Raw genomic sequence first — 20,430 nt, 5'->3', positions numbered from 1 at the left:
AGTTGCACAACCAAGACGTGCGAAACGAGAGATACTCTAGTGGAAACAGCAGCAGGGTCCTAGACTCTCCTCGTCTATGCGACAGCAGCGACCTGCGCGCCTGCACCTTCTGCGCCCCCAGCACTGGTCGTGGGTCGGCTCGCGAGATCGACTCCGATATCGACTCCACCTTCGAGCACTCGCTCCAAACCCTCGCCCACCACCGCCAGCCACCGACCGAGCTCGCGCAAAGTCTCGTCCAACTCGCCCTGCACGGCCGGCCGAGTCGAAAGAGTCGAGTAGTCGAGCGGCTTGACGAGCGGTAAAGGCGTCGCGATCGCTCCACCTCTTGCCGCTTGCGCGCGAATTGAGATCGAGTTGGAAGGCGAGGAGGATGTCGAGGAGGATGAGCCGGGAGGAGCGGAGGAGGAGGGAACGGCGAGGTCGCCGACGGGAGGGAAGGGGAAACCGATGGCGCTGTTGCGCTGACCGGGACCGGCGACGAGGCCTGCTGCTGAGCTGGCCGAGACGGGAGGAAGCGAGAGAGCGAGTTGTGTAGGCGGAACGGACGGGATGGACGAGGGGGGGGAAGCAGGTTGCGGAGGCGCAGCGAGAGGCGTTGCGGCTTCTTCGCACAACATGGACGCCGATGAGGAAGTCCGAAGGTGGTGCGCCTGGTGAGCCTGCGGATGCGCCTGTGCAAAGGGAACAGTCGGCGCCGTCTGCGATTGCGAGAGTCGAGGTCGGTGGCCTGCACTAGCCCCGCTCATCTGCGCCGCAGGAATCGTTCGAGGCGAAGTCTGGCTGTCGCCTCGCTGGAGCGGCGGTGCGGCGGCTGGTGATATCGGTGGCCCCGTCGTCGACGAGAAGGAGGAGGAGGCAGACGCTGAACCGGGAGGAGCGGGGAAGGGGTAGTGGTTGTTGTACGAGTAGGGTAGCGCGCCGGACACGTTGCGCTGATGCGACACGTTGCGAGCGTGCTTCGGCGACGAGGTTAAAGGCGGACCGTTCGCGCCAGCGCCGGGTGTCGGAGGGACGGCGGAAGTAGGCGTCGCGACAGGTGAGGTGATAGGCGGCAAGGTGGACGCGGCCGAGGTCGTGATCTGCGAATGGACTCATTAGCTGCGAGCTGCAGAGACGATGTACAGGCGAGCTCACTCGCAGCGCCTGCCGCTTCCCGCTATCGCTCCCGCTCCTGAGTCGGCCCGCCAGTGCTCCCTCAGCGACCCTGAAGGGCCTTCCCAGTTCGCCTACATTGCTCCAGCCCCGGTCACGTCCACCGGCAGCTGCCGCACCATACGCAGCGGGCGCAGCAGTCGAGAACCCGAACGGCCTGTTCAAGTCTCGCGCGCTCGTACCGCCGAAGGGACGAGCCATGGCGGGCCCTGCATCGCCCGAACCTCCTTGCCCTGCCGAAGCCGAGCCGCTCGTCTGTTTCGCGTGACCTCGTAGTTGCGGCTGCGAAGTCTGCGACTCGAGCCGCCTGGGGAGGCCAGGTCCGAGAGGCGGATAGGGTGCCGGGGCGCCACCGATAGCGTCTGGCGAATGCGTCGTCGTAGGCGGACCGCGGGGTAGACCTTGGCCGAGAGGAGGGTAGGGTGCGGGTATGGAGCTGTCAGGGGGTGGGCGAGAAGGAGCGGTGTCGGCTCGTCGTCTCGGACCGGGGAAAGCGAAGGGTCGATTTGGACCCGAGCCTGACAGTTGGTTATTCGCGTCGTTTTGAGCCGAGACGGAAGAAGAAAGGGAGGGAAGCGAGGGTGACGATGTGACGGCTGGACCTGCCACGCCGTTCGGCAGAGGCGGCGGGGCGGGCAAGTCGAGCACGCCGGTCGGGAAGTGCGCGTCGGTAGGCGTACTCGACCCTGTGCGGGCATGCGAATTGCCTGATCCGCCCCAAGCCGAGTCGGGCGTGTCTGACCGGGTGAAGCGTGGCGATGGCGGCATGAAGGGAGACGAGCCGCCGTTCGACTGCTGCTTGTTCTGCTGCGTCCAGGCGAACGGATTCGGCTTGTACGTCGCGGGCGACATCAGGTCGTCGGCCGCTTCGAGGGCGGAGGACCCGAAAGACGAGTTGGAGAGGCCACCGAATCCGAAATTGCTGCCGCCGAATGATGATGAGGACGATGCGCCACCAAAGCCAAAACCGGACGGAGCGTTCGAGCCGAAAGGCGACGAATCGGCAGACATGTCATCGAGGTCGTCGAGCGAGGGAATCGAGATCGTCGGCTTGACAGTGTTGATGGCGGAGCCGGAGGGAAGGTTGATGACGGTTTGCGCTGCAGGCTGAGCGTACGGATTCGACTCCTCGTCGAAAAGGCGGAGGAGAGGGTGATTTCGTGAAGCGGGAACTGCGAGGCGTAGCACGGTGAGCCAGACTCGAGCCGTTCAAGGGACCGGCAGGCGCACCTTTCGGAGGTCGCGCATGTCCCGCAGCCGCCGTCTCGTCCAGCGTTCGAGGGGGCTCGTCGCCCAGCGGCTCGACCCTGCCAAGCCCGATCCCCATATCGCCGTCCTCATCGCTGTCGACGTCAAAGTCCCACTGGTCGTTCGCCAACTCGAACGTATCTTCCCGCGCCAATTCCTCGCTCCCGTTCAAGCCGCCGACGATTGACGTTCGCTGACCGCCTGACTGGATCCACGAGACGTAGCGGGCGATGAGCTCGCGGAGGAGGACCATCGGGAGCTTCGACGCCGATTTGATCCACTTGGACTTGGAGAGCTCGTCGGCAGTCGGGCGCTGCAAATGACGTCGACATGGAGATGTCAGCTGCGCCGGAAGCAGGCGAAAGCGCGGCGAGACGCACATTCGTCGGGTCGATCTGGAGGCATAGGCCGAGGAACTCCCGCATGTTGGCACTCCATGTCCCGCCTTCGAGCTTCGGCGGCTGGCTCCTCGGGATGAGCGCGCACGCTCGTAGCGGCTCCATGCCAAAGTACGGCGGGTTGCCGGTCGCCATCTCGTACAGCGTGATGCCCAGTGACCAGATGTCGGCCTTGGTGTCGTACATCTTGCCGTCCGTGATCACCTCGGGCGCCATCCAGAGAGGTGTGCCGGTGAAGGTCGAGCGCTTCGAATTTGCTTGAAGATGTGCGGCGACGCCGAAGTCGCAGAGAAGGATTTTGCCGGCCTGGGTGAGGAGAATGTTGGCAGCTGCGGGCGCGAGTAGTCAGCACGTTGTAAGAGCTCACGAGATCGGGACGGAAAGCTCACCCTTGACGTCGCGGTGGATGATGTTCTGCTTGTGAAGGAAGGCGAGCGCGACGAGGACCTCGCGCACGATCAGCGCCGCATATTTCTCCTCGATCGGACCGCTCTTCATCTGCGCGTGGGGACAGGTGAGGAGTGAGCGACATTCAAGGCTGAAAGAGTTGGAAAGGAAGGAGACGCACGAGGGTCCGGATACTGCCGCCGCTCGCAAAGTCCATCGCAATCCACAGCTCGTGCCCGACGAGGTAGCAGCCATGGTAGAGCGTAATGTTGTGCCTCGCAGCGTCCCTCAGTTCCGACAGGATGGCAACCTCCTTCTGAATCTCGGAGACCTCGTCGTCGGGCGTGTCGAGGTCGATGACTTTGAGAGCGACGACGGTCCCCGTCGGGTTATGCACGGCCTTGTAGACGCCGCCATATGCGCCCTTGCCGAACAGTTCCTTGCGAGTGAAGAGCTGGGTGACCGGTATCCCTGGATTCTGGCGCTGCGAGGCGAGGATGCTCGACTCGGACATCCTGCTGAGCTTCGATCGCCTCTATTTCGTCTCCGTAGACGCCTTGCTAGCCGTCCAGACGCCGATACGTCGAGTTCTGCTCGTCGAGATGAGGGTGGTGGTGGGGGGGGGGGAGAAGAAGAGCGAGGAGGGCGGTTCGAGCGTGGCAGCAGGATCGGGTTCCCAGTGAGCCGTCGGAGCGCAGCACGAGCCCGCTCGCGTAGTTCGGCGGCGAGGTGAAAGATGAACCCGCCCGTTCCCCTCCTCTCCCTCCTGCCACACGCTCAGCTCTCGCAAAGTCGCTCGCCAAAGCCTGTACTGTGCTTCAGTCGCTTGCTGCCTATTCCACGCCCTGCTCAGGCGTCTATTCCTCCCGCGACGCCTGGATCCCAACTCTTTATCCCTCAACTCCCAGTATGGACGGGCTGCCTCTGGTGCGTACACGATTTGATCCCAGCAGTCTGCGGATCGCCTGACTGATTCCACCGCACATGTCACAGCCGAGCTTCGCTTCGCCGCTAGATGCCATCCTCCACAGGTTCGACCTCACGTCTGAATCGTTGTTGATCGACCTCTTCCCCAGGCTTCGCCTCCTTGAGGTGGGCACTGTCTCTGCCTTCCAAGCAAACGAGCCTCACGCAAAGCTCGACTCCGTCGCTGGAGCCCCCCAAACCTTCGACTCCTCGGCGCAGCCTTTGGCGCCTTTCTCCTCGAACATCTCGACAACCATTGCTTCCGTGATGGCTGAGCAGACTGTCCGAACGTTGCGCCAAGCTGTACCGCCGACTATCCTCCTCTCCCCGATGAGCCAGCTTGACGGGGCGATCCAGCTGGCGATAATACAGCTTCTCAAACCCCTCTGTCCGCTTTGGTACGTTCGTCTCCCCATTCGTCTAGCATCTTACCGACAACCTGGCAAGCTGACAACTGTACACAGCCCGCAGCGAGCGCAGCTGAAGCAGAACGAGCTCGGCGCCAGTCAGCACGCTGCGCGCGTTCGCGACGCATCCTTTGCTCTGTTCGACCTGCTGTACGTCGTCACGGACGGTGAGGCTCAGTGGGCAGGCGTCGGTTCGGATTCGTCTGTCGACATCGGCAACTGGACCTTCTGGAAGCCCTTCTACCCCTTCGGGCTTTACTGCCCAGTTTTACAGATGGCGCAGGAGCCCACGCTTAAGCTCAATGACGCCGCCTGTCCGGCTGCCCTGTCTCCGACGCCAAGTCTTGCAAAGGCGAGAATCCCGTTCAGTACAGCCCCCGAGCGAAGCTGACCGCGGGTCGTTCCACAGCTCATGCACGCACTGTCCTCAGCTACAAACAAGACGGCCGCTCTGTATGACTCAGAAGAAGCGATCATCACTTTCTTCGTCCATGCGTTTCATTCCCCAACCCGCTCGTCACGCCCTCCTCGCTTCGTGGCTCCTCCTTCTCTCGCCAACATGCCCTTTATTGCAGAGGCACAAGCAGCTCACTACACGGTAATCATGACGCCCGCCATGCCACACACTCACCCCGACTACCTCCTCGCCATCTTCTCCTCCCTCGTGCACTCGCCCGAACGGCAGCAGCTCCACCTCCGCGAAGCGATTATGGACGAGCCGGATCTGCACTCGCTCTTCGTCGCACTCGTTTCCGCCGGCTTGACGACCAAGCTCGACCCAGCCTTCGCGCCATTTCAGCTACGAACCGGCCAGCCCATCCCACCGCACCTCACGCCTTCAAAGCCGGCAGATCCTGCGGAAGTCTCTGCTCAAGACCATCCAGTCGATGTCGAGGACGAGGAGAAATCCTCCAGACCCGCAAGCAAAATCGGTTTGACGACTAGCGGCACTCCCGAGGAAGACGGAGGAGGTGCGGGAGGAGGGTTAGCTCAAGATGTGGAGGGTGGGCGAGCTGCAGAGGGAGTGCAGAACGGAACGGAAGAACGGGGTGGATGTGGCACGACGGCCGAGGCGCCCGAGGCGGAAGAGCCCGTTGAAGACGGCGAAGCCTGGGAGCTGATCAGTGACAACGGCGGCAGTTTTGAGGGCGGGGACGACCACCTTTCCAGCCCGAGCACCGGCCGTAGCGTTTGCGACGCTCCCGTCAGCCCAGCCTCCCTCTTCTTCCGTCTCTCGAAGCTCGTCGCTGTCGATGTCGTCGGGATGAGCGACGGAGGTTACATGGAAGGTCGTCACAAGAACTGCACGCCTTTACCTTTTGTCGCACTCGACAAAAACCCCGAGACGATCGACCTTGGCTCGTCAACGTCTACCGCGACGCTCTTTCTTGAGCGACGCCTGAGCAGCTCGTACAACTACGACACCTTTCAAGCTCGCCTCTCGTTCGAGCAGTCGACCCTTGCCGTCGTCTGCAAATTCGATCGTCGCGGCTCGGACGAGAGCCTTCTGGAGTGGGAAGCGCAGAAATGGCGCGAGGTGGAAGAGCGCGCCGGAGTCGATGCGGTCGTGCCGCCCCTCGTCGGGTATTTCGAACGAGCGGAGAAGGTGAATGAGGTTGGCGGACTGCTCGTCACCCTGTGGCACGGCCAGCGCGTCGAGGACTTGCAGGCCTTGTCGCTCGAGCAGAGGTGCGTGCGTGTTCGCTTCATACTGTCCCTGTCGAGGCTGATCCCTCTAAGACAACGCAGGCAGCGCATCTACACCCTGTACGAGCGCCTACTGGCGACCGGTCTCGTCCACGGCCAATCAACCACTCGCCACATCCTTCAAGATCAAAGAATCGACCAGTTCCGGCTATGCGACCTCGAGCAGTCCGAGAGGTCTTGCTGTACGGGATACGAGCTCGTCGCCATCGCGCACTGGTTGAACTTGCCGCGCAGCGCACCGACCTAGACGTGACATAGTCAACTGCATTTCGGTACGTCTCGTTCGTACTGCACAGGTGCCAGTGTCTCTAACCGGTTCTACTTCATGCAGCAGCGAATTCGCGGGATTGCTAACCGATTATTCGACAACGTCTATCCACCTACCCTCCTCGTCTGACCTGGCTTGAGCTGTACAGAGTGCAACATAGGTGGTGTATGCGTTTAGCCTGCGAACCGCTTGCACCGTCGAGCGTGATGTTTTCTGCTCGTCTCCTTCGTGCAAGGGTTGGCCTTCCACCACACACGCCTCACAACGCTCTGCCGCTCCTCCGACTACTGCTGCTTGTTGCTGAGCTTTTCTATCACGCCTGACCGCCATGAGCGGGCCGGACGAGCGCACGACGACCCCTCTCGCCTTCTCCTCCTCGACTCGAAATGACGACAGGCCGCTCTCACCGCCGTCGGGACGAAGCAGTGGCATCATTCTGATTTCCCCACGACAGTCACCGACGCCCGAGCCCGCCAACATGCCCGCACGCGACCTGCCCGCGCTACGAATTCGACCCGCCTCGCCTCCAACTGATGAAGCCGCTCACGCTGCCGACGGTCCCCGGTCACTATTACAGCTCATCGCCAGTACTACAGGCTCTGTTACTGATCCATCACACCTCTCCCCCGACCCCGACCAGTTTTACGACTCGGTCGGTCGTCTGACCCGACGACGTTCAGTGCGCCGATCAGACTCTCCCCCGCCGCCAGCCCCTCCCGCAGCGGGACAGCCTCTCATCGAACTGTTCAGCGACACGGACGACGAGGAGGCGGCGCTCACGTCGACGCTGCGGGCCGGCTTGCGGTCTCGCTCTCGTCGACTCGGGTTTGGAACTGTGGGAGAGCCGATGCATATCGTTGCGCCTGGCTCAGGAGGCGATCAGCTCGCAGGGGATACTGGCTGGGTGTACGTAGGAGGAAGAGACGGAGAGCCTGAGATTAGCCCGGAAGAGCGGCGGGCCGAAGCGCTGAGACGGCGAGCACGGCTCGCTCAAGCTTTGGACGACGTGCGAGCGCAGGGCGAAGCAATCGACGCGGATCTGGCGGCGATCTGGCGCGGAGATGCGGGCGCGGCGGACGGCGGCTCTATCTGGAGGGTGAGCAGGCATCCCCATCTCCTCGACTGTGCGGACCGGCTAATTCTCGTTCTTCCATCGCGCAGAACCAGCCTCTCTCCATCCCTCGCACGACTTCCCTTCCACGGGGCGGACGAACCATGCCGTCCTCATCCGCCGTTCGCTCCAGCCCCCGGGCTTCCTTCTCTCTCTCCAACCCCCCTCCACCCGTCTGGCGCGCTTGGCCGACTCGTGACACACTCGCACCGCCCTCTTCGCCACCCCAGCGCTCCCTCCTCTCGCCGACTCCGGAACCTTCCGTCAACGAACTCCTCCCTCGTCCAATCAGTCCCACCGCACCCTCCAACTTCATCTGGACGCGCGTCCTGCCTTCTCCCCCACCGCAGTCTTCGTCAGCCGACCGACAATCCAGACTCGAACAGCTACGGGCGGCACGAAGGGAGCGGGCGAGCCAGACTATCGATAGTCTGCTCGGAGCGGTTGATGCCGATGGCATGCCCATCGTTGATGCGTCGCGTACGGATGAGGGAGGTGTGACGGTCGTACAACCTGCGGAGCATTGGAGCTGGGCCTCAGAAGTGGGAGACGAGTCTGTGATCCGCACGACGGTCCGGTCGCGGGGCGTCTTTGCCCACGACGAGGCCGATGTCGGCGTCGAGCGGACGTCCAGCACATCAGGCGGGCGACGGACGAGGGAGGAGACGAATGCGCTGATGGGTATGGCGCTGCGAAGCAAGAAAGAGGTCTACCTCCTCTACTGCGGCGGGAACGGGGCAGTCGATGAGGTATCGCTCCCGTCCGGTTTCGCCTTTGCAGGAAATGCGGCGGAGGACGGCAATGCGGGCTGCGGCGCGCTCGTCTGCTCCCGGGCCTTGCTCGAAGGCGTGCCGGACAAGGTCTTCGACGATGAGCCGGCGCGGCGAGAACGACCGGCGGCCAGTAGCGATCTGCCACCTCGAGCAGACAGGGTCGGCGACTGGAACGAGGGAACCGGTGTTGGCGGCGAGCGAGTCGGGAAGCGCGGATGGAAGGGCTGCAAGGGTTGCGTGACGAGGGACATCGGCTGCCGAAGATGGTGCGTTTCAGTTCCTGCCTTCTCATTGCGTCGAAGCTCACGTTCTCCTGTGCTCGCAGCGGCAACCTCCTCGGCTACCGCCTCCTCCGCCCTTGCGTCACCTGCTCGATCGCTCGTCCCGCCTACGCCTCATACGCCTCCGTCGTCTCGACCGACCCGAACTCGGCACGGCTAGGCGGCTCGCTCCAGCTTTCGGCAGGTGGAGTCACCGGCGGTGGAGTCGTCGACGGCTTGCTCTTTCACTTCCGCCTCGACGGGGTCACGCCGCTCGTCAGGCTCGTTGGAGACCTACCCTCCGAGGAGCTCGACGTCGAGCGAAAGCGACGAATGGCGAGAGATCCGCAAGCTGACGAGGAAGAAGGAGCGGGGGAGACCATGCGCGTTGGTGCTCCCGCCATCAGGCGGCTCAGGGAGCGGTCGCCGAGAGAGGGGGAGAAGATGCTCTGGAAGCACATCCCCTCGCCGCAGGTGCGTCGCGCTCGCGTCACGACCGTTTGTCGTTCACTAATCAACGAGTGTGCAGCGCGACTTCCTCGATGGCCTCGTCGGCGAGCCCGGAGACTGGATCTCCCCGCAGAGCGAGACTTGGTGGCTCGACAATGCTATCGGCAAACACACGAAGAAACGTTCGGCGAGCGCCGCGTTCGGAGATGTTCCGTGCGTCGCTCAAACCGTCCTTGCGCGGCATTTCCGCTCACTCGCGTCGTCTTCTGCAGGTCGCGGAACGGCAGCTCGGCACCCTTCAACACCGACTCGCTTTCCTCTGCGGCTACGACCGTCAGCAACCACTCTCCCTCAGCCGGCACCTCTCCCCTCCGCTCTTCGCTCTCTCGCTCTCACGCCATCCGCCTCCGCGTCCCGCTCGCCTCGACCCCTCTCGCAGCCGACTCGCCCGCTTCGCCCGTGGACGACTACGACCGCTATCGCTCCGACGCAGCAGACTTCTCGCGGCGAGTCCGCGCTCGAACGGCCGACTACAGCGCAAGTGACGGGATGAGCGGTGTTGCGAGGAGCCTTGAGCGGGCGGGATACGGTAGTGCGTTCGGCTCGGAGGACGTTGAGGAAGAGAGGCTCAGGATCGTGAGTCGTGGAAGGGGTAGGAGGAGTATGGAGGCTGTCGGGCGCTGAGGAGAGCGGGTATTGTAGCATAAACCGCAGGAATGATGCGTTGTAGCCAGTACGCAATCGCAGGTCTCGCTTTGTCGTTCCGCTTGCTTTCGCTCGCCTTGACTCTGTCAATGGCATCAGAACAGGCAGAGTAGTGTCTGTGAACGAGAGGACGACTTGGGAGTTGCGAGGAGGAGAGGCGGGTCAAACAAGGCCACATCACTCGCTCAGCTCCGACTACCGCGCTAGGACTGCTCGAACTTGCCGGTAGTGTCTGCTTCGCTGTACACCAGCCTCGGAACCCCTCGAGCCGTCCTAGCCTCGTCACCGCTCGACCCCACCTCCCGACAGCCTCGCCCGCGTTCGCCTTTCTCCATCCGCCTAGCAGAGCTTGCGAGCGCTCTCATCGCTCTTGAGACACTCTGAGACACCGTCCGACCGATGGGCCAAACCGAATCGCATCCCTCCGGCGGCGATACCAGCGCGTCAACCTCGACAGCGAACGCGGCCTTCCATGTCCTGCGAGTCGCGGAGAACTCGCCTGCTGCTGAGGCGGGCATCGAGCCGTTCTTTGACTTTGTTGTTGGGGCGGGAGGGAAGCAGTTGGTGCGTGTCGAGGTCGACTCTCTTTGACGTGAACGAGGAGAAGGAGAACGCTGCGCTGACTGTTAGATTCGCAGGGCGACGAGATTGACTTGTTGACGGACGTGCTGGAGGCGAACGAAGGGCGGCAGGTTTCGCTGCAGGTCTACAGCACGAAGCGGAAGGAGGTTCGAGGTTCGTTCGTTCCTTTGCCCCTGTCCGTCTCTGCGAACTCACGCCTTCTCGTTCGTCTTGCAGAAGTACGAGTTGTCCCCTCGCGGACATGGTCGTCTGCGGCCGTACCAGGCGGAGAGACGGGCGCAGTGGACGGACAGCCCTCACTGCTAGGCTTGAGTCTACGGCTGTGTGACCCGCAGCACGCGCTTGAGCAGGTGAGTTCTCTCGCAAAAGGTAGAAGTGGCAACGTGAGCTGACGAGGCGGAGTCGGTACAGGTCTGGCACGTCCTCGAGATTCTGCAAGGCTCGCCCGCTCAAAGCGCAGGTGCGTCTCGATTCCTCTCTACTCTGCGCACTGCATCTGACAACAGCCCACGTTCAGGTCTCGTACCGTATGGCGACTGGATTGTCGGGTATGCTGGCGGGGTCTTGCGAGGAGAAGGCGACTTCTACGACATCGTCGAGTCGGTGCGCACGACTCGCTGCTTTGGTTGTACACGGCGCGCTGACCCTCTTCGTCGCCGCACAGCACGTCGACAAGCCTCTGCGGCTGTTTGTCTACAACTCGGACTACGACGTGCTGCGCGAGGTTATCCTCGTCCCGAACCGGTCTTGGGGCGGCGACGGCCTGTTAGGCTGCGGCGTCGGCTATGGTCTCTTACATCGTATCCCGAAACCCCAAGATCGCGCACGATCAGCGCCGCCTCCTGCGCCAGTGGGCCAGCAGTTCCAGCCGACTTATGCTCCTCCCCCTCCTTCGACTTCTTCCCCTGCTTCGGCACAGAGCCGCCAAGCCGACCGTCTCACCTCATTCTCGACTCAGTCTGGCGTACCTTCCACGCAGAACCCGCTCTACGCACCTCCACCGCCCCGCTCGTCGGGGGCTACCGCAACTCCTCCTCGCAACAACGCCCGGCCACCGCCTCCGCCAGTCATGTCTGCCCCGCCTCCTCCGCGTCGAACAGCCGCTCTCGCGTACGACGACGAGGAGGACGAGGATGAACAGCACCAGAACTCGTACGGCGGAGACGGGTACGGCTCGTCGTCGCGCAACTACGACTCGAGCTACGGCAGCGAGCACCCCTCGTTCTCGCGGTATGGCGACGACGGAGGCTACGGCGCTTACGACGCATCGGATGGCGTGGAGGTCGTTCCTGTTGAGGTCATTACGGAGGAAGGGGACGAGGACGAGCACGAAGCGAGTTTCGTCTCATCGGCGTCTGGACGGGGTGGGCCGACTGGGTACGGCGCGACTCCGCCCAGGCAGCAGCAGCAGTATGGAGGGGCGCGGTCAGGGTACGGAGCGGCGCGGATTGCGGCGGAGGAAGCGGAGTAGTCGTGGAATTCTCGTTCGCCCTTCGACGCCGCTTTGGCCGACTCTTCGCCTGCTCTCGGTACTTAGGCGCGATATGCTTGCGGCGACACTCAGCCACGGACACTGTGCGTTGCTGTGCGCCTGGCTCACGCAACAACGTCCTGTCCGAGTTTCCTCGCCTCCACTTGCCCGAGGTCGAACTCGGGCACTGCGCCCATGACGCATCGTGTTCCTTCCGCGCTTCTCTCTTCTCCTTCTTCCACACCTCACACTGCACACACACCAGCACACCATGTCCTCTGAACTCGTCCTCGTCAGCGGAGCATCCGGTGCGTCGTCGCTGTCCTTCCCTCTTCGCCTGCTTTTGTGGCTGCGACGTACCGAGTCTTGGCTCGTGCTCGTCAGTAACGCTCGTACAGCTTCGTGCTGACCGATTCCATTTTGTAGGCTTCGTCGGAACCGCCGTCACCCTCGCGTTCCTCGAAAAGGGTTTCCGGTACGTTCGCTCTTCCCTCTTTCCTCCCCCACAATCCCTCGCTGACCCGGCCTCTCGCTCGCCTGTGCAGCGTCCGCGGGACCGTCCGCTCGCAGGACAAGGCGGACAAGTGGGAGGCGAAGCACCCGCAGTACAAGGGGAAGATCGAGTGGGCTATTGTGAAGGATATCGCGGAGAAGGGCGCGTTTGATGAGGCGATCAAGGGTGTGACGCTTGTTGCGCACACAGTGCGTCCTTCATCGCGTCAAGAATGCGCGGACATGAGCTGACCTCGCGTCGTTCCCACACTTCCGCTACTCTCGACAACGCCTCTCTTCCCCGTTGCTGTACCGCCTCTCGTTCGACGTGTCATGACAGGCCTCTCCCTTCCACTACGATGTCAAGGACAACGAGCGCGATATGCTCATTCCCGCGCTCGAGGGTACCCGGCAGATCTTGCGCGCGGCGCAGAAGGTGCGTCGCCGTTTCTGCTGACTATGTCGGGTCGCCGCACGCTCTGAGGCAGTGTGGCATCGTCGATTTTTGGCTGACGTACGCTTTTTTCGTCGTGTGCAGGAGCCGTCCGTCAAGCGCGTCGTCCTGACGTCCTCCTTCGCCTCCGTCCTTGACTTCGACAAGCTCGGCCCCGAGACGACCTTTACCGAGAAGGACTGGAACCCTGCGACATATGACTCGGCGAAGAAGGCTGACCAGCCGCCTTACGTGAGTCCACCATCCGTCTCGCTTGGATGATGAGGGTTACTCACGCGCCTTTGGCTTCATCAGATCTACTGCGCTTCGAAGAAGATTGCTGAGGAGGAGGCATGGAAGATCGCGAAGGAGCCGGAGACGAAATGGGACCTTTGCACGGTCGTGCGTCCAGACTTCCGCCCCTCATCCTCCGTTCGAGCGAAGCTGACCGGATCGTATCACTCCAGTGCCCGCCCATGGTCCTCGGTCCCATCTCTCAGCCCGTCGGTTCCCTCGACGCAATCAACACCAGCGCCGGCGCCGTCTGGGCCGTCGTCGACGCGAAGGAGGTCCCCGAGACGACGTTCCCCGTTTGGGTCGACGTCCGCGACATCGCCGACATCCACGTCAAGGGCGTGACGGAGGACATCGCCAAGGGCAAGCGGTGCGTGCTCGTCTTCTCGCAGTCGGACCTGCTTGTAGCTGACGATCCTCGCGAACAGCTACCTCTGCATTGCCGGACACTACGACAACACCCAAATCGCTTCGATCGCTCGCAAGGCCTTCCCTGACCAAGCGTCCCGCATCCCCGACGCAAAGCCATCCGACGGCTCGCCGCACTTCAAGACCGACTCGTCGCTCGTTGAGAAAGAGCTTGGCATCAAGTGGATTGGGTTCGAGCAGTGCATCAAGGATACGCTTAGCAGTATCTTTGAGGTCGAGAAGGAGCTCAAGGGGTCGAAGTAGAGGTTGGGCGCCGGGTGGACTCCAACAGAACAACGGGATGTAAAGGGCCCGGAAAACTGGTGCCGTACATTATGCAGTCTCGTACATATATAGACCAACAACGCAATAGCAGTCATCTCCAACTCCAATGCGTGTCGATCCCTGCAGAGGCGCTTGGTGAGCAGCTTCCTCCGCTCGAAAGGCGGGCGCCCCAATAAGCCACTCTCCAGTTCATCGTTCGTGCTTCAGCCCGCTCCGTGAAGCTCTCGCATGACCAGGCGCAAGTTGGTTCTTTCAGTCGAGTAATGACGAGGCAGGGTCGCAATGCAGAAACGAGAGAACCTCTAGCCCTGCGCCTCTGTAGTCTCGTGCGACGCCGCCTTGTGCTTCGGCACGAAGGACCAGTCGTCCGGCGTCGGCCCAAGGAACATCTCCGTGATCTTGACCCAATCCTTCGACTGATCCGAGGAGAGGAGTGTCTGCGGAGCGGAAAAGCGTCAGCCTCGAAAGTCCGCTTCGAGCAGTGTCGAGCAGTATCTGCACTGCGCAACGCACCTCGAGCTCGTCCCTGCCGCGGAAGGCGAAAGGCCGCTCGTTCATGTTCGTCGGAAGGCGCTCAAGCAAGCCGACCGGGACGTAACGGTGCGTGAATGAGAGCGCCTCGCAGACGAAGCGGCGGCACTTATTGACGCCCATCTGGTCCGAGCCCTGCGAGCGAGACCGAGCGAGTCAGTCGCCTGAGAGTCTCTAGGAGCAAGCGGTCCAACGATAGAGCATGGCTCGTCCAGCGCGAGAAGCGAGAGGCGAACGCACCCAGTGCTCCAAGCCGTAGTCGCACAGCTTCCCGATCATGTCGAGGCGCTCACGAGACGAGATGTCCCCTGCGAGTAGCAAAAGTTAGCGGCCGGCTTAGAGGGTGAGGGCAGTCGACGCACAGTCTCTTCGCTCCTTCAGCTCGGTAAAGATCCAGGGCTTGACGAGCGCTCCTCGCGCGATCATGATTCCGTCGACGCCGCTCTTCTCGACGTTGTCCCAGTACGTCCTGTGGTCGTACGCATCTCCGTTCCCGAAGATCGGGATGGGCGCAACGCCTTCCTCCTCGGCCGTCTCGCGCAGAACCTTGACGCACTCGCCGATGTCTGCGGGACGGGAACGAGCGGTAGGTGAGCTCCCACTGCATCGCACGATACGAGCAGAAAAGCGAGACGCACACTTGTAGTCGGCGAAGTGTTTGTAGCGCGCTTGTCGAGACCGGCCGTGCATCTGCAGCGGTATGCGAACCATCAGCTCGGCGAGGGAATTTGCACAACGTGAAGGGAACGCACCGTCACAGCGCTGACGCCCCACTCCGTCTGGAAGCGCGGCATGAGCTTGTGCGCGACCGGCTGGTTGTTGCTGACGCCCGTGCGGATCTTGACGGTAAGCGGCACCTCGCCGAGTACCTTCGACATGCCGACGAGCGATTTGCCGAGCTTTCCGGCGTGTGCAAGGAGGGCCGACCCGGCGCCCTTGTTGAAGACGAGGTCAATCGGGCAGCCGCAGTTGACGTCTGCAAGCAGAAAGTCAGTCTGTCAAAGACACACGAATAGCGCAAAAACCTCTGCGTACCCAGGAAATCGATGTCGGTATGCTTGACGATGGCTTCGGCCGCCGGGACGAGCACTTGGGGCTTCGAGCCGCAGATCTGAACGCCAAACTGCCGCTCGCTCGGGTGCCTGCGTTAGCCGAAGCCGTGAGCATGGTCACCGGACCACAACAATGAGGGGAAGCGAGACTCGCCGTCGCACCAAGCTCCACTCGTTCGCATTGCCCGACAAAAACTCCTGCGCGAGGCCCATCTCCGACACGGTGATGTCGCAACCGTACTCGACTGCTAACCGACGGAACGGCAAGTTGCCGACGGTCGTCAACGGCGCCATCCACATCTTGCCGGCAAAGTCGAGCCGCTTCTTCTCGGACGCGCGCACCGGTGCGAGGTCGGGAACGAAGGTGCGTGAGGGGTGAGAGTCGACGTCCATGGTCGCAGATGGCGTGGCGGAGGCGGCAGCGACGGCGTCGGATGCGACAGCAGCATCGACGGGAGCGGCAGAAGTCGACGCTTCAGCCGAAGTCGGCGCTTCAGGCGCAACGGCGGCAGGTGCAGGCTCGGAAGGCGTCACAGCTTCAGCAGACGCGGCATCAGCTGCCTTGGGCTCGCCATTACGACCACGCTTCTTGCCCTTACCGCCTTTGCCGTTCTCCTCGCGCGAGTCGAGGGGCTCGCCAATCGACGAGAGGTATTCGACGGAGAGCGGGAACTTCTCCTGTCCAGCGAAGAGCGTCAGTAAGAAACACGCAGGCAACACGACGCGCTCGACATACCAGTGTCCGCCCGCCACCACGAATCTCCTTAATCTGCTGCATCGAGATAAAGTTCATCTCGGCCATATGGCTCAGCTTCCCCTTGCCTTCTCCCACCTCCGCCTCACGCCGCCTGACCTTTTCCTCATCAATCACGAGCTCCCATCCGCTTCCCAGCGCACCCTGTCCGTCCTCGACCTTGCGGATGTGGCTCTCGCCAAAGCGGCACTTGAAGCCGTACGGGCACGAGCCGAGCGCGAGGAAAAAAGGGCACGCGTGCGGAGTCTCGATGGGCGTGAGGTCGTCAGCGGTGGTGGGAAGGGCGTGGCGAATGTCGGGCAGGCGGGCAGCGAGGTAGGCTGCCAAGTCGTGGTCGCCTCGGCAGTTCGGTCGATCGCAGACCTTGCCGAGCGCGGTCTGATGGCACAAGCGGATCTCGCCGGTACCAGCGCGGTGGTCGAACTTGCGGTTCTGCGTGATGGGAACGAGCGAGAGTAAGCCTTCAATCGCGACACAACCCGAAAGCTGGCTTCTCCGCACCTTATTCTGCCCCTTCAGCTTCTTCTTGCCTTCGCCTTCTCCCTCCTGCCCCGCTTGCGCCGCCGCAGCAGCCTTCGCTTCTGCCTTTGCCTTCTTCTTCGCCTCCCACTGCTCCTGCGCCCTCTGCTTCGCGAGCGCCTTCTTCTGCGCGCCGCTCAGCTTGACCTTCTTCTGCTCAGGCTCGCCCTCGCCCGTTGCTGCCGCCTCTCCCGCCGGTTCCTCCTTTGCTCCGTTCTCCTCCTTCGCCGGAGCAGCCTCGGTAGTCGAAGGCTCGACGGCGGGCGCGCTACCTGTCGGTTCGGGTGCAGGGGAGTGGGTGGAAGCAGGGTCGGCAGTCTGCGGCGGAACAGCAGCGACGTCACTCGTCCTGAGCAACGGCTTGTTGAGCACTGCTTTGGTCCGCCCCTCGGCCGCGTCGTCGTCAATGGCGGGCTGCCGGGTCCCCTTGCCCATCTTGTCCCACAGCACATACCTGACAGCAAGGCAAAGAGAGCGCGCAGTCAGCGTAGTGAGCGGGAGGACGGCTAGTGAAGTTGCGGCGATGAGAACGGGCAAAGTGGTGTGGAAGGACGCACTCGGCTTTGATGGGCGCAATGCCGCCTCCAGGCGTGTCCCAGTAGGGCTTCTGAGCAGTCGGATCAGCCATAGCGCGGTCAAGCCAGCGAGCGAGTGAGCTGGAGGAGGGAGAGGAGAATTGACATCTCGACCGCGACGAGGGAAACTCGAAAGTAAAGCAGGGAGACTTGCAGATTGCGAGGAACGACCTGTAAAGCGATAGCAGTCTACTACGGGGCCGAGCGCCGCCCGGTCAGAGGCACCTCTTCCTCCTGGGCGTTGTCTGCGGTGGACTCGGAAGGATGCTGTCGTTGCGCAGCTGCGTGACCTGCGCCAGCTTGTCGTCGACGGCCTTTTGCGCCATGGCGGTGAGTGGAAGCGAGGCGAGAAGGTCGAAGAGGTGGTCGGCGGATCCGAGCGAGATGGTCCCAAAGTCGTCGTCCTCGTCTCGCGCCGGCTCCGTGACAGCGAGGTCGACAGCGGCTGCCTCGAGCGTCTCGGTGCCGGCAATGTAGAAGACGTCGGAAGGAGGTTGCTCGACGAGACCGTCGACTTCGAGCTGCGAAGTCGGTTCGCGGCTGACGATTGGCGCATTCGACGGGGACGAAGACAGCAAGCGTCTGCCGACCTTCCTGCGACCATGCATCTTCGACATCGATCTCGTCGGAAGTGGGGAGTCGGAGCCGGGACTTGGGATGCGCGACAGCAGGGGCGAGTCGGAGAGGATGAAGCGGTCGGCGGCGGGACCTTCGCCGTGCAGATCGAGGGACCGCAACGACGGGGAGGACGACGCCTTGTCGTTATCTTCAGCGACGCTGTCGAAGAGGGCGGACGAGGACGGCACGAAAAGGCGCTCGCCACCTGCGGTCGGGAGAGGCAGGGATGTGAACGACGAGCGAGGAAGCGGGCTGGGAAGGAGCGGCGTCGGCGGAACCAGTACTGTCGGAACGCGACGACGAATCACGCTGACGTCTCGTTGACCTGCGTTGCTGACTCGCGCAGCCTGTGCGGATGCCGCATTGCGGAACTCGCGAGACGAGTTGTGACCCGCATCTTCCTCGTTTCGCGGCGCCGCCTCCCTGCTCCCCGCAATGTCGTCGCCGACGCCCTCGGCTTGTTCAAGCGACGGTGCAAAGGTAAAACTAGGCATCGTCGGCAGGCGGCGCAGAATCTTCTGCTTCTTCGCCGAGACAGAAAGGTTGGCGACGTCTTGCTCAACCCGCTCGCCGACAGCCTCGCGTCGAGAAGTCTCCTTGCCCGCGACATGAGCATCGCCGGACGGCGAACGAGCCCTAGGAGGCCAGAGGTTCTCGCCCTGCGCCTGCGCCTCAGCCAAGTCGGCGTACCACTTCTCGGCGTCGACCGTGAGCGCCTTGTGCGCCTTAGGACCGCGGTCGAAGCGGAACTTGCTCTTCGGTGGCTCAGTAGTGGTAGCCGTTGAGACGGGAGCGGGATGGACAGGCGGATCGACCTTCTCAACCTGCTTCGAACGCTGCTGGAGGTTCGGTGGCGGGGTCTTGTGCTGTGCGGCGTTATTCGACGGCTGAAATGACGCGAAGGGCAAGGGAGGCGGGAGACGAGCCGGCTCGAAGCGGTGACGGAAGTGCGGAGTCGCGGCGGAGCGGTTCTTCAAGCGAGAGTGGACGGTCTTCGATGCGAGCATGGCGTACACCGGCGAATCCCTGTATGCCGAGAAGAGTCAGCACGGCTGGACACCCGCGACGTGGGCGTACGCACCCGAATGCGCTGGGAGCGACGTCTCCCGCTTCCTCCTCAAAGCCAAACTCGAGAGGCTGGCGCCTCGAGTCAAGCGTCTGACGCCGTCCGGCCGGCTTCTTCTGCTGATTCGCCCTGGCAGACATCTTGATCCTCAAGCCGGTCGCCCGACTGACTTGGTCGCCAAGCCCGCTGACAGTGTTCTTGCGGGCGAGCGGCTTCGCGCGACGATGAGCTGCCTTCGGGGCAGGTCGAGCCTGGCGAGCAAGGAGCGGCGCAAACGCCGTCTGCTCAGTTCGGCGAATGAAGTCGCCTTTGGCCGCTTCGCCCTTCTTGAGCCGCTTGACATCGTCGAGTCCGGCATCCTGCTTCGCCCTCTTGCGCTTCTTTGTCTTCTTCTTGACCTCGCACTCCTCGTCCGAAGGCATGTACTCGCTCGCCTCTTCCGAGTCGAAGACGAGGGGCTGCAGGTATCCGCCTGCCGCGCGCTCGACGTATCGCGTCTTGGTCTTGGACGACATGCCGGCGAGGTCTGCGGCGCCGAGAAAATTGTGCAAGAGCTCCTCCTCGTCGCTGTCCTCCTGAGCTCGACGGAAGAGAGCAGAGGCGCGAGGAGCGGGTTGACGAGGACGAGGCGAAGGGACCGGCGAGGCGAACGGGTCGACTCGAAGGTCGCGCTTCTTGCCAGGCGTCTTGCTCTTGATCGTCGTCCTCGTCCTCGGCAAGACGTTCAGCAGCTGCTCCATCGACGTTGGCAGGTCGTCCTCTGAGCGCGCTTGGTTTTTGCCCTTGACGTGCGGCGAGAGCACCCTCGCGACCTTGAGCGGATCGGGGACGGGTCCGAGGTTCTTCGCTGATGGCTGCGTGCACTCAGAGCGCCTATTCGAGACGACTGCTTCGGAGCAACTCGAAGATTGGGGCGTGAGAGTCGAGTCGGTCGAGATCCTCCTCGAAGGCGACTTCGCTCGAGGCGCAGGTCCCGCTTCGCCGCCTCGCTTGGCCTGTTCTGCACATCCAGCGTGTCCATCAAGTCCTTCTGCCCCGCCCTGCACGCCTCTCGAACCCACGCCTCGCTCGAGCCCCTCGCTCCTCTCGCCATCCAGACCGCCTCCCTCACCCTCGCCCGCCACTCCCGCGTTCCCAGCCGCCTGGCGCGCACCCTGACCGTCCTTAGCAGACTCTTCAGGATGCAGCGTGAGCCTCCGCGGCGAGAGCGACGGCTCGCGACGGATCCTTGCGCGCGACTCGAGGGCTGCGATGCGATCTTCGTCGAGGATGCGGCGGCGGTAGCGTTTGCGGACGGGCGACTGTGAGCCTGGGGTAAGTAGCACCATGCGAGGCGAGCGAGCAACCCCTGCGAGCGCCAGTCGAGATACGCGAGTGAGCGGAAGGAGGAAGAGGTCAATGAGGTGAGAGTTGACAACGAGGACGAGCGAGGCGAGAGCAGTTCAGCGTAATGGATGCGATACGAGAGAGTTGCTACATGCTGTGAGAACGTCTACCTGACCCGCACTCGTCCGC

The 20,430-nt window shown here is 62.8% G+C and overlaps 8 protein-coding genes across 8 annotated transcripts; 5 read left to right on the top strand and 3 right to left on the bottom strand.

The window, feature by feature from the left end:
- Window positions 1-74: 74 nt before the first annotated feature.
- RHTO_04347 (protein-serine/threonine kinase) lies at window positions 75-3,702 on the bottom strand (the record flags this gene model as incomplete). Its single annotated transcript, XM_016418014.1, has 6 exons — window positions 75-1,082; window positions 1,138-2,327; window positions 2,386-2,716; window positions 2,784-3,130; window positions 3,191-3,299; window positions 3,370-3,702. The coding sequence occupies 6 exons, from the start codon at window positions 3,700-3,702 to the stop codon at window positions 75-77; spliced, it is 3,318 nt and encodes a 1,105-aa protein (XP_016270691.1).
- A 395-nt stretch (window positions 3,703-4,097) lies between these two features.
- Window positions 4,098-4,952, top strand: RHTO_04346 (uncharacterized protein; the record flags this gene model as incomplete). The annotated part of the gene is made up of 3 exons (XM_016418013.1): window positions 4,098-4,115; window positions 4,182-4,552; window positions 4,619-4,952. The coding sequence occupies 3 exons, from the start codon at window positions 4,098-4,100 to the stop codon at window positions 4,950-4,952; spliced, it is 723 nt and encodes a 240-aa protein (XP_016270690.1).
- Window positions 4,953-5,120: 168 nt separating this feature from the next.
- Window positions 5,121-6,515, top strand: RHTO_04345 (uncharacterized protein; the record flags this gene model as incomplete). The annotated part of the gene is made up of 2 exons (XM_016418012.1): window positions 5,121-6,250; window positions 6,311-6,515. 2 exons carry the CDS (start codon window positions 5,121-5,123, stop codon window positions 6,513-6,515), a joined length of 1,335 nt encoding a protein of 444 aa, XP_016270689.1.
- Window positions 6,516-6,864: 349 nt separating this feature from the next.
- On the top strand, window positions 6,865-9,814 carry RHTO_04344 (uncharacterized protein; the record flags this gene model as incomplete). Its single annotated transcript, XM_016418011.1, has 5 exons — window positions 6,865-7,632; window positions 7,698-8,686; window positions 8,746-9,154; window positions 9,210-9,343; window positions 9,403-9,814. 5 exons carry the CDS (start codon window positions 6,865-6,867, stop codon window positions 9,812-9,814), a joined length of 2,712 nt encoding a protein of 903 aa, XP_016270688.1.
- Window positions 9,815-10,234: 420 nt separating this feature from the next.
- Window positions 10,235-11,888, top strand: RHTO_04343 (golgi reassembly stacking protein 2; the record flags this gene model as incomplete). The annotated part of the gene is made up of 6 exons (XM_016418010.1): window positions 10,235-10,399; window positions 10,474-10,570; window positions 10,634-10,767; window positions 10,829-10,877; window positions 10,935-11,020; window positions 11,082-11,888. 6 exons carry the CDS (start codon window positions 10,235-10,237, stop codon window positions 11,886-11,888), a joined length of 1,338 nt encoding a protein of 445 aa, XP_016270687.1.
- Window positions 11,889-12,159: 271 nt separating this feature from the next.
- RHTO_04342 (3-beta hydroxysteroid dehydrogenase/isomerase) lies at window positions 12,160-13,779 on the top strand (the record flags this gene model as incomplete). Its single annotated transcript, XM_016418009.1, has 8 exons — window positions 12,160-12,196; window positions 12,315-12,363; window positions 12,434-12,590; window positions 12,721-12,816; window positions 12,919-13,065; window positions 13,129-13,215; window positions 13,281-13,477; window positions 13,536-13,779. The coding sequence occupies 8 exons, from the start codon at window positions 12,160-12,162 to the stop codon at window positions 13,777-13,779; spliced, it is 1,014 nt and encodes a 337-aa protein (XP_016270686.1).
- Window positions 13,780-14,102: 323 nt separating this feature from the next.
- RHTO_04341 (zinc finger dihydrouridine synthase) lies at window positions 14,103-17,284 on the bottom strand (the record flags this gene model as incomplete). Its single annotated transcript, XM_016418008.1, has 11 exons — window positions 14,103-14,237; window positions 14,314-14,466; window positions 14,572-14,639; window positions 14,694-14,897; window positions 14,970-15,021; window positions 15,084-15,307; window positions 15,367-15,473; window positions 15,538-16,061; window positions 16,120-16,569; window positions 16,639-17,110; window positions 17,214-17,284. The coding sequence occupies 11 exons, from the start codon at window positions 17,282-17,284 to the stop codon at window positions 14,103-14,105; spliced, it is 2,460 nt and encodes an 819-aa protein (XP_016270685.1).
- A 162-nt stretch (window positions 17,285-17,446) lies between these two features.
- On the bottom strand, window positions 17,447-20,243 carry RHTO_04340 (uncharacterized protein; the record flags this gene model as incomplete). Its single annotated transcript, XM_016418007.1, has 3 exons — window positions 17,447-18,875; window positions 18,931-19,915; window positions 20,069-20,243. 3 exons carry the CDS (start codon window positions 20,241-20,243, stop codon window positions 17,447-17,449), a joined length of 2,589 nt encoding a protein of 862 aa, XP_016270684.1.
- Window positions 20,244-20,430: the final 187 nt, after the last annotated feature.

Source organism: Rhodotorula toruloides (assembly GCF_000320785.1).
Source record: "Rhodotorula toruloides NP11 unplaced genomic scaffold Scaffold27, whole genome shotgun sequence".
Taxonomy (NCBI): domain Eukaryota; kingdom Fungi; phylum Basidiomycota; class Microbotryomycetes; order Sporidiobolales; family Sporidiobolaceae; genus Rhodotorula; species Rhodotorula toruloides.
This window is presented reverse-complemented; position numbering and strand designations above follow the sequence as displayed.